General features: G+C 43.8%; 1 protein-coding gene across 2 annotated transcripts in view; it reads right to left on the bottom strand.

Moving 5' to 3' along the window:
* The window catches only part of Mtmr12 (myotubularin related protein 12), a 67968-nt gene that overhangs the window by 37920 nt on the left and 16973 nt on the right, over window positions 1-13075 (bottom strand). Inside the window, exons 1-4 of one of the 2 annotated variants that reach the window (XM_031359873.1) lie at window positions 10498-10596; window positions 5337-5397; window positions 2316-2461; window positions 1326-1398 (exon numbers count right to left, since the gene is read on the bottom strand). Coding sequence is in view for 1 of the 2 variants with exons in the window: in XM_031359872.1 (XP_031215732.1) it covers window positions 1326-1398; window positions 2316-2461; window positions 5337-5397 (280 nt within the window). In the remaining variant the exon portion in view is untranslated. Of the gene's footprint in view, window positions 1-1325; window positions 1399-2315; window positions 2462-5336; window positions 5398-10497; window positions 10597-13075 lie in introns of those variants that run through there. The other variant, XM_031359872.1, reaches the window with a different exon arrangement.

The raw sequence follows: 13075 nt of genomic DNA, 5'->3' as shown, positions 1-13075 counted from the left end.
GGAAGGTAGCTCAGCAGTTAAGAGCACTTGTTTCTCTTCCAGAAGACAGAGTTGGTTTCCAGGACCTACATGGAGGGAGGCTCACAAACCATCTGTAACTTCAGTTCTAGAAGATCCAACACGCACCTCACAGGCACCAGACATGCATGTGCTGCATATTCATACAAACACTCAAATACATAAAATTTAAAAATTAATAAATATTTAAAAAGGGAAATTTGTAAAACTGCAAAAGCTGAGATCATAAAGGATAGAGGAGTGTGCTGCAATACATTTCCATGCTACTCAATTCTTACATTTAGGACTAGAGCGCCTTCTGACACTTCCCTCCCTGCTTCAGCGCCTATACTCACTCAACACCTACTTGTGTTGAGAACATCATATTCTGTGAATGCCAAATCCTGTGAGTACCAGCTGTTTCAACCCAGGCTGAATAATTTCTGAAAATGTCCTGAACTCCAAAATGGAGAACAGAAAAGAGAGCGAGGCTTGGAAGGACAGTCTTATTAAGTCAGCAGAAAGGACATCCTAATGCTATACAATCAAGCACGAGGGAGGAGGGGATGGGAGGAGTATAAGGCAAGGCTTCTATCCTGGAACTCACTCTACAGACCAGGCTAGATTCAAATTCAAAGCTCCACCTGCCTCTGCCTCTTGGGAATACAGGTGTGTAGTACCATGTCTGGCTTAAGCCTTTTTTTCTTTTCTAAGGACACTGCCACATAAGCATATAATGCGTGTCAAGCATATCCCCATTACCTGCATATAATGAGTGAGCCTCGTCTGATCAACATTTAACACAGAAAAGTTTTATGTGGAATATTAGAAAAAACAGGCTTCAGGTGTAAGGTGGCTTCCACCTGAAAACTCAGCACTCAGGAGGAAGAGCCAGAGGCAAGACCGCAAGGTTGAGGCTAGTGGGCTCCATTAAAACAAACAAAAACTATCTCCAAAAAAAAGGGGGGGAGATGAGTCAGCAAGATGGCTCAGTGGGTAAAGGGGCTTGCCACTAAGCCTGATGACCTGAGTGATTCCCCAGGACCCGCAGGATGGAAGGGAGAAAAACTAAACAGCTCCTGCAGGTTGTCCTCTGACCTCCACATACATACACACATCTGAAGAGAAAAAAGAATGTGACAGCAAGATGAGGGTCTGAGGCCAGTGTGCTCACTTCTAACCAAGCAACCCAAGCACAAGCCACATCATGCTGCACTTACCATTTACAAGGCTGCTTTACACAAAGTAACTTATGTTAACAGTTTAACAGATTGTAGATATCATCATTATTGCTCTAATTCTGGGGCAGACATGGAAAGGACACTCACCTCCATAAATCTGATCCACACAGTGGAGTGGAACATCATTTACTCCTATGATCTTATTCTTAAACTGAGTTTCCTAAAAAAGGAAAAAAGAAAAAAAAAATCAGAAGGAAACAAGGGTGGCTCCTTTGAATCACTGTTCTCCATTGTGCACTGAGAGCAACTGAGGCAGCTATCTGCATCCCCCAAAGGCAGGGATGCTGCAGTACATACAAGAAAATCCCAGGGGTACCAGCTGTCTGTTTCAACCCAGGAAGAACATGCCACTTCTGGACTGCACCCAGAAAACCCACCATGCCCCAAAATCAAGTGAAGATGTGACAGTGTTTCTGCACACAATGCAAACAGGTTAAAGCAAAGCTCCCTGGAAAGCTGTGAGAAATGCTAGGACGGGCGGGCACGTGTTTTGGCAAAGCTACCTTTACTCAGGACTAGGAGCCAAGCTCTGCAACACATGGCAGTGCAGGAGGCCAGCCTTCAAAGCAAAGAAGCCCAGGGCAGTCAACACACGGGATCAGCCCAGCAGGGCCCTGGTAGGTAGGGTTCCCACTGGGAAGCACAGCTGTTCCTCTCCTATGGCTCACTCCTAAGTAGACATGAGTCTCACAATGACCCTGCAACTAGGTTCAAATCAAATACAAACAACCCAAGCTCAAAGGCTGCTGCGCTCTTGCTCAGTTTCACTACAGCCTTCAGTTCCCGAATCTGTGAAAGCGCTTAGCAGAGAGGAAACATGAGGAACTGTGTGTGGGGCTATTCCAACAAGTGACTCATGATGCGCTGAGTGCAGAAGGAATTGGGAAAGAATGGATAGTATCAACTTATAAGGGCAAAAGCAAGAGAGTCGGGAAGTATGGGTGGCCATTTCTAGGTGGCCCACTATAGGAGACATTGGTCTTTTGTTTGTGTTGGGAGGAAGGAGAAGCTGCAGAGAAACCAATGGAGTCTCACCTTCACTTTCCCTAACATGCAGCAAATGCAGCTCATACATACCCCACCATTATCCAAGGCTGAGTCTTCATCCCCCAAGAAGGAAATCTTGAAGTCAGTGCAGACGAGTCTCCCATAGACGCCGCGCTGACAGGAATCTTCCTGCACATACTTCAGGACTGTGCTGGCTTCACAAAGCAGTTGTTCACCTGAAGAAAACCAAAGCAAGCTCTCCTCAGAGGCCTCAGGGAAATGCACAGAATGTGAGCACTAAGCTTTTCCCTCTGTTCACATAGGAACAAACACACAATACAGCTCAGTCTTGACAGCAGCTCACTCCAGAGGAGCAGGAACTGCAAACTGAGAAGAGAAAGTGAAGCACAGCAGGGAAAGTCACTGAATGGCTCAGGGACATCTTCACGCTGGAACTCCTCTGACCTCTCATCCTGATAACTGGGAGCTTCCACCCAGATGATACTGATCTGAAGCCTCTTCTCTCTCCCTTGTTTGGAGGCTGGGTCTCACTACATTACACAGATGGCTTTGAGCTCACTATGTAGCCTGGGCTGGCCTTATCTCTCAGTACTCCTCCATCTCAGCCTTCCTTCCAAGTGCTGGGATTCGATTAGTACCCCTGCATCAGCTTTCAGCTGCCTTCTCTAGTGTAGAGAATGGTGGTTTCATTACCCAGCAGGTGACTCACAGCAATGACACTCTGAGTGAAGCAAAGGCCTGTAGGTTGGCCTGCTCAGCCTGGATTCCGACCCCACCTCTTCCCCTGGACTTCTGGGTAGTTTCCTTGGATGGCAGGAGTGAGTGCTGAAGCCCTAACACCTGTGTCTCATCCTGGCTCCGTGTTGGGGGATGAGAGGGAAAGGGCAGCCGTGGGGGTGAAGTGGGGTGGGCATTGTCCCTCTTAGTTCAAAGCATTTCCTCTCGATGGCCACCTCCCGTGCTCCATCTGCAGGCACCCAGCCCACAGGAGAAACTACAGTTCCTGAAGACAGACTCCACAGTCCAAACACACTAGGGCTGGGAGCTAGGGAAGCAGCCTCTGCTCCATGGAAGCAGAGAAATTCTGCTGGTGTATGGGTAAGGCCAGGAAAGAAGGGCATGCAGAAAATGGAGAGCAAACTTCGCAACAAAAACAAAGGAATTTTCTTGTCACCCAGCAGACAACCATCTTCCCTACATTGTCTCCCTCTGGTTTTCTTCACCTTTGAATTCACTTGTTGGCTTAAAACTCGTTTAATCTAGCTTCCAAAATGAAGATGAAGACTAAGCTTTCAGCCACTCAGACTCCTTCCTCTTTCCACTCAAGTGGGCAGTATTTGCAACTGAAGCACTACGGAAACACCTGAAGATGGCTCTGTCATTAGGTCAGCCTCCAGAGAGACCACAGTGTTTGAAGAAAACAATCAAGTTGGGGCCTGTTTGAGGTTTAAAACACTGCCAGAGAAAGAACCTTAGCTATGGTCAGGGTGAAAGTTAAGTGGATAAGGCTTCTTGTACTTCATTCCCAAGACCAGAAGAGCCTCATCCTAGGCTCATGCACTGTACATGGGAAACCAGTGAGCAGCAGCTACCGCAGCACATCTGCTGAGACCTTCTGCGACGTCGCACCAAGTGCTGTCTGACCACCATGTCCACACCAGACACTGACCAGAAAGGCTCTTATTTCAGGCTAAGGGATCAGGAAGTTACCTGTCAACTCAGAGCTGTACTTACAAGAGGCTGCCAGGTGATATAAGGTAGAAAAATATACTTAACATCAAGTTAAAAATAGCGGTTAATTTCAGATTCTAAAATTCCAAGGAGGGGGAAAATCATCCATAGGAGGGATGAATAAAAGTTTAGGCCAGGGGCTGGCGAGATGGCTCAGAGGGTAAGAGCACTGACTGCTCTTCCGAAGGTCCTGAGTTCGGATCCCAGCAACCACATGGTGGCTCACAGCCATCCATAATGAGATCTGATGCCCTCTTCTGGTGCGTCTGAAGACAGCTACAGTGATTTACACCAGAGCGAGCAGAGCCGGCAAAGGTCCTGAGTTCAATTCCCAGCAGCCACACACATGATGGCTCACGGCCATCTGTACAGCTACAGTGTGCTCATATACATAAAATAAATAAAATAAATCTTAAAAAAAAAAGTTTAGGCCATCATTAAAGAAAAAGGCCTTTGAAATTTTAAGCTATCATTTAAGTGTCTAAAATAAAAGTCAGGCATCCTTGTTACAGAAAAATACACAATACAAGAAAAACAAAAACAGTATGCATATTTGTAAGCCCAGTATTCTGGAAACAGAGGCAAGGCCACAAATCTCAAGCCAGCCTGCTCTATTCGAAACCTAATTTCAAAACAAGCAAAACACTTAGAAAAAGAAATGATTTTGGACTGGGGAAAAATGGGAAAAAGGAGTATAGCAGTGACAAGACTTTCCACATAAGACGGAGACATACCACCCAGAGGTCCCTGTTCTTGAACTCAGAAGCAATTAAAATTTAATATGAGCGTTAGCCACTCTCCTCTGTCTCAAAATCAGTCAACCAATCCAGGCTCCTTCATAATGAATGACTTCAGGGCCAATCCCCAGTGCCCCAGCATCTCTGGCACCTGTGCTGAGATCCACCAGCAGACACACAGGTGAGCCTCCTCCACCCCCGTGCTGGGAGGCCCAGCCAGCTGTGATCTTTGAGAGCAACTATGGACAGAGGCAGCAAGAAAGCATGCAGACCATGGGATTCTCCCAGGGAATGGGACTTCTAGATTGGAGACCAGAAGAAACAGATGACGCCAAGTAGGACACCTTCAAAAAGGTCCCATTGCACTATGAAAGGAGTGAGAAATTCCCATTATCTCCATCAGGTTAGAGAAAAGGGAAGCAAGGAAAATTCTTAATAAATGCTGTAACACCCAGAGCCAGGTGTGTAGTTACTGAAGACTTTGACATCTTTGTTAGGATACATCACTACTGTTATGTGCTAGAGGGTGAAAACAAAGGAGTTTATATATAGCAACACGAGGGATGATGTAATCTATCTTTGGCCTCAAGCTATATATGAGACATGATAACATAACCGTTACCTGGCAACAAGTGAAGAGTGACTTCCTTCTCTGTTACTTCCTTTTCATTTGTGTGAATTTCCTAAAAATAAATAAGTAAACAAATAAATACAAGAGCAAAAGATTTCCTTTGTTTAAGGGCTCAAAATAACAATGAAGGCATGCTTTCAGAATACACATTAAACTACCACCTACACTCAGGAACTTTTAGTTAACAAGCTACTCATATCACAGTTATTTACTTATTGTGTGTGTGTGCACACACAACCACAAGCATGTGCCACAGTGTGAGCGCAAGGGTAGGTCAGAGGACAACTGGTGGGAGCTGGTTTCTCTTTCTACCATGTAAGTCCTAATGATCAAACAGGTCTTTAGGCTTAGTAGCAAATACATTTATTCACTGAACTAGCCTTTAACAAGCTACTTTAAAAATACATGTTCAGGGGACTGGAGATGTGGGTTAACACACATAAAGCCCTAGACTCAATCCCCAGCATCAAAAATCAAACCAAACAAACAAACAAAAACAGGATGTGGAGAGATGACTCCTTTAGTAAAATGCTTGCTGCACAGGTATGAGGACCTAAATTCCATTCCCAGCACCCATGTACAAGCAGGGCATGGTGGCATGCACCTATAATTTCAGTGCTGAGAAGGCAGAGACAGGAGGATCCCTGAGGCTTATTGGCTAGCCAGTCTACCCAAACATGTAAAACATGAGGCTGTATCAAAAAAATAACATGGAGGACAACTAAAGGAGACACCCAGTGTCAACTTGTGGCACATACATGCATATGTTCCTGCATATATGTGTACATATACAAACAAGATGTGGTAGAACATGCCAGCAATCCATGCACTCAGGAGGTGGGAGCAGGAGGATCAAGTTGCTCAAGGTCATTCTTATCTATACTGCAAACATGAGGCCAGCTTGGGATATATGAGACTCTGTCTTAAAAAATAAAGCAGTGGGGCTGAATGGTTCAGTGGGTAAAAGTACTCGCTACCAATCCTCCAGACTTGAGTTCGATTCCTAAGACCATGCAGTAGAAGAAAACTGCCCCAACCAGGTTGTCCTCTGACTTTCTTATTAGTGCCATCACAAAAAAGAAATGAATACACCACAAAATAAATAAATAAATACACGTGATTTTAAAATATTGCCCTGGTCTGAAATCACTGCACTTGGAAGATTCTTAAAGTAGAATATACTATAACTTAAGGTAGATGAAATGTGTATGTACACAGGAAAATCATTTATAGAAAACAGGGGTCATTTAAACGAATACTGGACAAGTGCTGCAACCAGGGAATCAAAGAAAAACCAGCTGCATGTAGTCCAGCATGGGAAACCAGAGTACAGAGAACCAAACACCTTTGCAATGCATTGTGAAGGACATTCCTAATGGCATGTCCTAATTGTAAATGCTTCAGGGCTGTGGGAGCATGAAAGGCACCAAACTGCAGGACATGAACACGAGGCATAGAAAGAAACTAGCACATCCTTCTAAAAGATGGCAAATGAAGTGCAAAAGCAGACAGCACGTGAGGAGAAGGGAAAACAGCTCACACCCATATGTGACAACCCAGGGCTGGAATGGGCGTGGCTTAAAGTAACTGGTGCACCTCCTTTAGGGATCTGGGCTTTCTCTCATGGGAAACAAGAGACAAGGGAAGCAGGAGTAAACTGAACACGTAGAACTTACTATCTCTAACAAACATCATTCAAGAAAAAGCACAGGGCTGAATCGGAAGTATCAGTGAACCGTAGCTGACAGGGACAAGTGTCCCACTCTCAGAGATGGGTCCTAAGGGATGGAGTGAACAGCTGTACTGCCTGCCTAGTGACACCAGCGCCAAGAGAACCTATGCAAGGGTGAAGCCAGGGGTCAGTCTGATCTGTGCACAGGGAGGAGCTGGATGCTTTGGCTGAAAAGGAAAGGCTCAGTGGTAGGTTCTGATAAGGACTTGAAACAAGTCCAAATTGCTCAAGCCCCAGCAAGTAAAACAAAGAAACAGACAGGAAGAGGAGGGATAAAGAAACTTTGAAGGAAGCCCTCTGGAGGAAGACCTACTGTCTCCATTCTGAAACACAGGGCACAGCCAACAAGGTGTTCAAAGAATGCTATCAATCATCTGGAACATTTCCTGGAGTAAAGAGGCTGTGCTTAGTACCTTTAACTTTAAAAGTTCTGACTTCTTCCCTGGAATAATTTTAAATATGTTTTGATATTGGACCAAGCTGGTAAGTGAAAATCAATCTCATTTCAAAATCTTGGGAAAACTCAAAAGCAACAAAGTCACCCAGAAACCACATACTTCAGGAAGTATTTTGGTGATTTCAATCAGAAGAACATGGCAGAAAAGCAACAGATTCCTAACCTCCTCAACTTCCTACCGAAACTGCCACTATTCACCACACTTCCTCAGTGCTGGAGCCAGGAAAGCAAAGGTCATAACACAGTAAGATGCTGTTTCTGTTGAAAAGAATCTTATCACCAAATAAATCCAAGCCCTCAACTCAGAGGACACTAAATCAGCTACACCAACACCGTGTTCACTCCGCATCTAGATCACACAGAGACCACACCTATCTGGAATGCTGTCAAAAGTCATTAAGACCTGAGCAGTAACAATAGAACTTTGCATATGGTGACCAAAGTCCTCCCAAATCAGTCTGAAAGACTTAGCTGCCTGCTTTAACTAACAAAATTGTCAACATCTAAAAAGCTTTTGTTCATACCAGATACCTACTTCCCATTAGTACCCCATTCTCCCCACAGCCCCAGGACTGTCTCCACTTCACAGACGAGGAAACTGAGTTTTAAAGAGGATCAGCAACTTAAGTTTTAAGGACAAATGGGTATCAACCTGGGCTACATGAGAGCCTACCTCAAAGAAATAAATTTTCATGTGTGCATCTTCCTCCCAATCAGGCCTTTTTACACCAAGGCATAAGCTATTGTCTCCACCATCCCCTTGGATGAATGACCACAAGCTGTGCAAATGTGACTTTAACTGATACACAAAGAAATACAATCTCTTCCTTAGTACATGGCATCACGACCCAGTAGACACTATGGAGTCATAGTTGTTCAATCTTCAAATGCCAAAGTCTCCTCTGGCTTGTTTAAAGGGTTTTGTATTTATTAGTTCATTTAATCCTCACAGAAAGCTTTTGAAATAACCATCAGACACTAGAATATCTCCTTTACAGATGAAGGCATAAACTGGTGTGTGGAGCAGTAGAACTCATGCTCAGGTATCTAACCTCACCTACTCAATGCTCTTGTGAATGCCAAATGGAGAAATATAAGGAAAAGAAAGACAGGGTGATCAGTCAGGCAGTTCTTAGTCTCACCTGAAATCAGATTAAGTACCACAGAGTGTGCTCACAGAAGCTGGGCTAAAAAAGCAAAAAAACAAAAAAACACCCGCTGTACTAGTCTAATACTTGAAAACATCAATGGAGGATTTATTTTACATTAGCCCACAGTTGAATGTCAGCCCATCAGGGTGGAAAGGTATGGCAGAGTAGAAGCATTTACACCATGCAGCAGAGAGAACAGTGTACAAGGAACCAGAGTAAGATCTAGCCCTTGGGGACACACCCCCAGTGACCAACTTCCTAACCAGTCCCAACTTTCTGTCCTCTAACACCTCCCAAAATGCCATCATATAGTAAATCTATCAAGAGATGAACCCACTCATTGGGTCCGAGGCCCTATGACCTAACAGACTATAGAAATTTTTCACCACCACACCCAAAGTGAGCTTTACTAATCTCCTAGGCATTGCTTAATCCACTTAAACTGAGCCAACATAACTATCACACCTACTCTTAACAAGTAATGGACCAAAATGACACTGGCTATATGGGGAAGAAATTTGGGGCTTCACTCATACTGGATGATGGAGTGATCCCTGAGGACTTACTCCATTGTGTAAAGCAATAATCTCTTGGTTGCCATCCCAACTCTGGAGAGTACTTGCTCCAACCCTAATTAATGTTGCTGTGTATGTACTGTCTGGGCAAGACAATGTTTCCATTTGAACACAGCCTAATGGTCATCCTAAGAGTACCCTTTTACCCCTCCTCCAACCAGCCTCAACAGCCACTCTAACAGTATCCAACTCTATCAGTATCACCTATTAAGGGTATCCACAGTCCATGTTCCTGTCTTCTGTCTAAAGAACCACCCTATTGGAGGTAGTAGCCTCATTTCTACCCATACCACGCAAAACCTTTCAACTAGGCTGCTTGCATTCGCTTTCTTTCTAATCCACTCTCCACCCTCAAGTGGAAACCTTTTCAGAACATAGCCTGCCCTGGTTTAAGCATGGGAAAGAGACTGTAAAGCCCTGTTCAAGCTGGCCCACACCTACGTGACCAGTCTGCTTCCTACCATGTCCTCATCACTATACTGGACACTTGGTCTTCTCTCAGCCCATGCATCTCTCTCACACCCTCTCATCCGGACTTGTCTCCACAGGCATTTCCTCCTGCTTTGAGTGGCTTCCTATCTCTCTTTGCCACTGAGAATTTTTTTGTGTAGCTCAGTGCAAAATCATTTCCTCAGGGAAACCTTCTCTGTTGCCAGGTCCCTCCAGCCTCCTGTGTCTCTCTTGTATAATTATCCATCTCTCTGAAGTCAAAAGGCCCTTTGGGACAAGTCTTTGTCCCCAAAGTCTAATAGAGGTCTGATACATGGTAAATACTCAAAGATTTTGTTGAATTAATTAATAATTAAAAGTAGAGTTCATACTTCTTATATTTTATTTTTACTCTAGCCAAAGTAAACTAAGTTCCAATGCTTAGGAGGGAGACACACAGGAGGATTACATGTTCAAGAGCAGCCTGGATACTGAGTAAGACCCTGTCTCAAAAATATGAAATAAGGGGACTGGAAATATGGCTCTCTAGTTAGGAGCCCTTGCTGTACTTGCAAAGAACCAGGTCAGTCCAGCATGACAGCATACAACTGTCTGTAACTCCAGCTCCAAGAGATCTAACTTCTTTTTCCAGCCTTTGTGAGTACTGCATGAACATGGTACACATATACACAGGCAGCCAAAACACTCATACACATAAAGTAAAAATAAATATATGTATTTTAAAACACACACACACACACACACACACACACACATTTAAATTAAAAAGCCAAGCATGGTAACTCACTGAAATCCAAGCCTTCTGAAGCTCTATGCTGGAGGAACAGTAAGAGTGTGAAGCCAGTCTTGACAACACAGTGATCTGTAGGCCAGCCTGAGTTACAAGTACAACTCTGTCTCAAATAACATTTAGAACTGAAAAATAACTTTAAAAGTTTCTTAATAAGCAGATTCTGAAATCAACAAGAAAAAAAAGCTTAATGGGAAATTAAGAAATAACAGCTAGGGCTGGAGAGATGGCTCAGCGGTTCAGAGCACTGACTGCTCTTCCAGAGGTCCTGAGTTCAAATCACATGGTGGCTCACAAGCATCTGTAATGGGATCCAATGTCTTCTTCTGGGGTGTCTGGAGAGAAAAGCAGTGTACTTATACACATAAATAAATAAATCTAAAAAAAAACAAAAACAAAAAACCCAACAGCTAGATGTGGCCATGGGTACAGGTGGCATCACCAAATGTTCTAACCGTGGCACACCTTGCCAAGGAAAGAACACTCTCTTAAATACTGCTATGCTACATGTGGCACTAATCTAGATTGTCACTCACGAAGCAGGTTCATGAAAACTTCAGCAGGGCAGCCTCCGCAGACAGACCTGGCATCATTCCAGGGTTTCACAACCAGATTACACAGCAGCCAATGAACTGCTTCTTTAGTGGTCTTGCTCTTTGGGTAGTGGAAGCTTTTACTCCATCTTGGTTTCCAGGGCAAGCCCAGGATCCTTCTGCCTCTGCACCTTCTATCACACTATCCTTCACTCTGACACTCATAGTCAGCAGCGTAAGCCTATAACTATGCATCGTGACATAAAATTCCTCATGGAAAATACGCAATTCCTTACTGATCTCATTAACTATTGTGTTCACTGTGCAGGAAATAAAATGTATGATTGTTAATAATCGAGTAGAAATGGCTCTACAGGTTACAAAGACAGACTTTTTCAAAGCGAACCCATTTCAAAGAGACAAGATGTCAACACATGTGTAAGTTATAAATGACCTAAGTGTTCTGTTCTACGCCTGTCACTCTCCATTCAAAAAGGGGCAAAGCTTGCTATTATGGCATAAAAGAACAGCAAAACAGTGTTGTCACTGGGGTCACAGTGTGTCTCTTCTTTTAAAGCTGGGCTAAGTTTCAGTGACATGGACTCAACTAGAATGGGGGCAAGACCCAAACAAAGAGTGGTCCAGCCAGAGGGGCAGGGTCAGACTGGACTTTATTCTCTTCCAATTTCAATGTTTATCTCAGTGTATGGGCATTCCTTTCTGTTTGTTTTAATTTAAAAAATAGGGTAAGGGCATGAAAAAAAAAGCCTGCCGTTTTCCGAAACTTTTCTTTCACAGATCAAAAGGAGTTGGCTGCATCTGTTGTGGCTCCCACTGTGAAGATCAACAGTTCCTAGGGCCTGTAGCTGCCACTCCCAGCATCCAAGACCCCCACACATACTCAGTTTGAAACATGCCCTTTCTCACAATGTCTATCAAATAAGATGAGAGCCCAAGAACTGTCACCCAAAGGAGACATACCTACAGAAATTCCCAGCCTCGCCAAGAGTTGTCAGTCTGTCTTCTCAGATCTGTTTCTGGCAAAATCACAGGGCTCCAGTGAGGAGTCAGTACCCCATGCTGGACATCTGACAACGGAGAAAAACTGAGTATCCTAAATACCAAATGCAGGGGAGATGGCCCAGTGATTAAAGCACTTGCCGTCCAAGGGTGAAGATCAGAGTTTAAGCCCCAGAACCCACCTAAAATACCAGGTAGGTGTGGTGGCCTAATTTTAATTCCAGCTGTGGAAGGTGGAAACGGGATCCCTAGAGCAATTTGTTAGCAAGACTGGTTGAACTGGTGAGCCCTCCTATCTTAATGAATGAGATGGACAACTATAATTAACTTCAGGTCTACACATACATACACACACACACACACACACACACACACACACACACACACACACACATCTAGCTAAATGCAAACATACATACAAACCTGTCCTAGTTAGTATTACTATTGCTGTGATAAAACACCACGGCCAAAAACTACTTGAGGAGGAAACAGCTTATCTGGTTAAGCTTCCACATCACTGAAGCAAGTCAGGACAAGATGTCAAGCAGGGCAGGAACCTGGAGGCAGGAGCTGATGCAGAGGCCATGGAGGGTGCTGCTTACTAGTTTGCTCTATCCAGCCTGCTTTCTTATAGAACCCAGGACCTCCAGCCTAGGGATGGAACCACCCACAGTGGACTGGGTCTTCCCACATCAATCACTAATGAAAATGCTCTACAGGCTTGTCTACAAACAAATCTTACAGAGGCATTTCTCAGTTGAAACTACCATCTCTCAAATGATTCTATCCTGTATCAAGTTGACATAAAACTAGCCATCATAACACACACAATCCCCCCAAAAAAAAGAAAGAAAAGAAAAAAAGGAGGAAAAAATGAATTGATTTTCATTATAATATTTAGATAAAAAAAATTGTTGGCTCTTTGGTTAATGAAAACAATAGTTACTAAAAGCCACAGAAAACTGCACCTGCACATTTCATTTAGTTTTCTTTTCTTTTCTTTTCTTTTTTTTTTTTTTTTT

Source organism: Mastomys coucha, unplaced genomic scaffold (assembly GCF_008632895.1).
Source record: "Mastomys coucha isolate ucsf_1 unplaced genomic scaffold, UCSF_Mcou_1 pScaffold8, whole genome shotgun sequence".
NCBI classification, from domain to species: Eukaryota; Metazoa; Chordata; class Mammalia; order Rodentia; family Muridae; genus Mastomys; species Mastomys coucha.
Note: the sequence above shows the minus strand (reverse complement) of the source record. Positions and strands in the feature narration are given on the sequence as shown.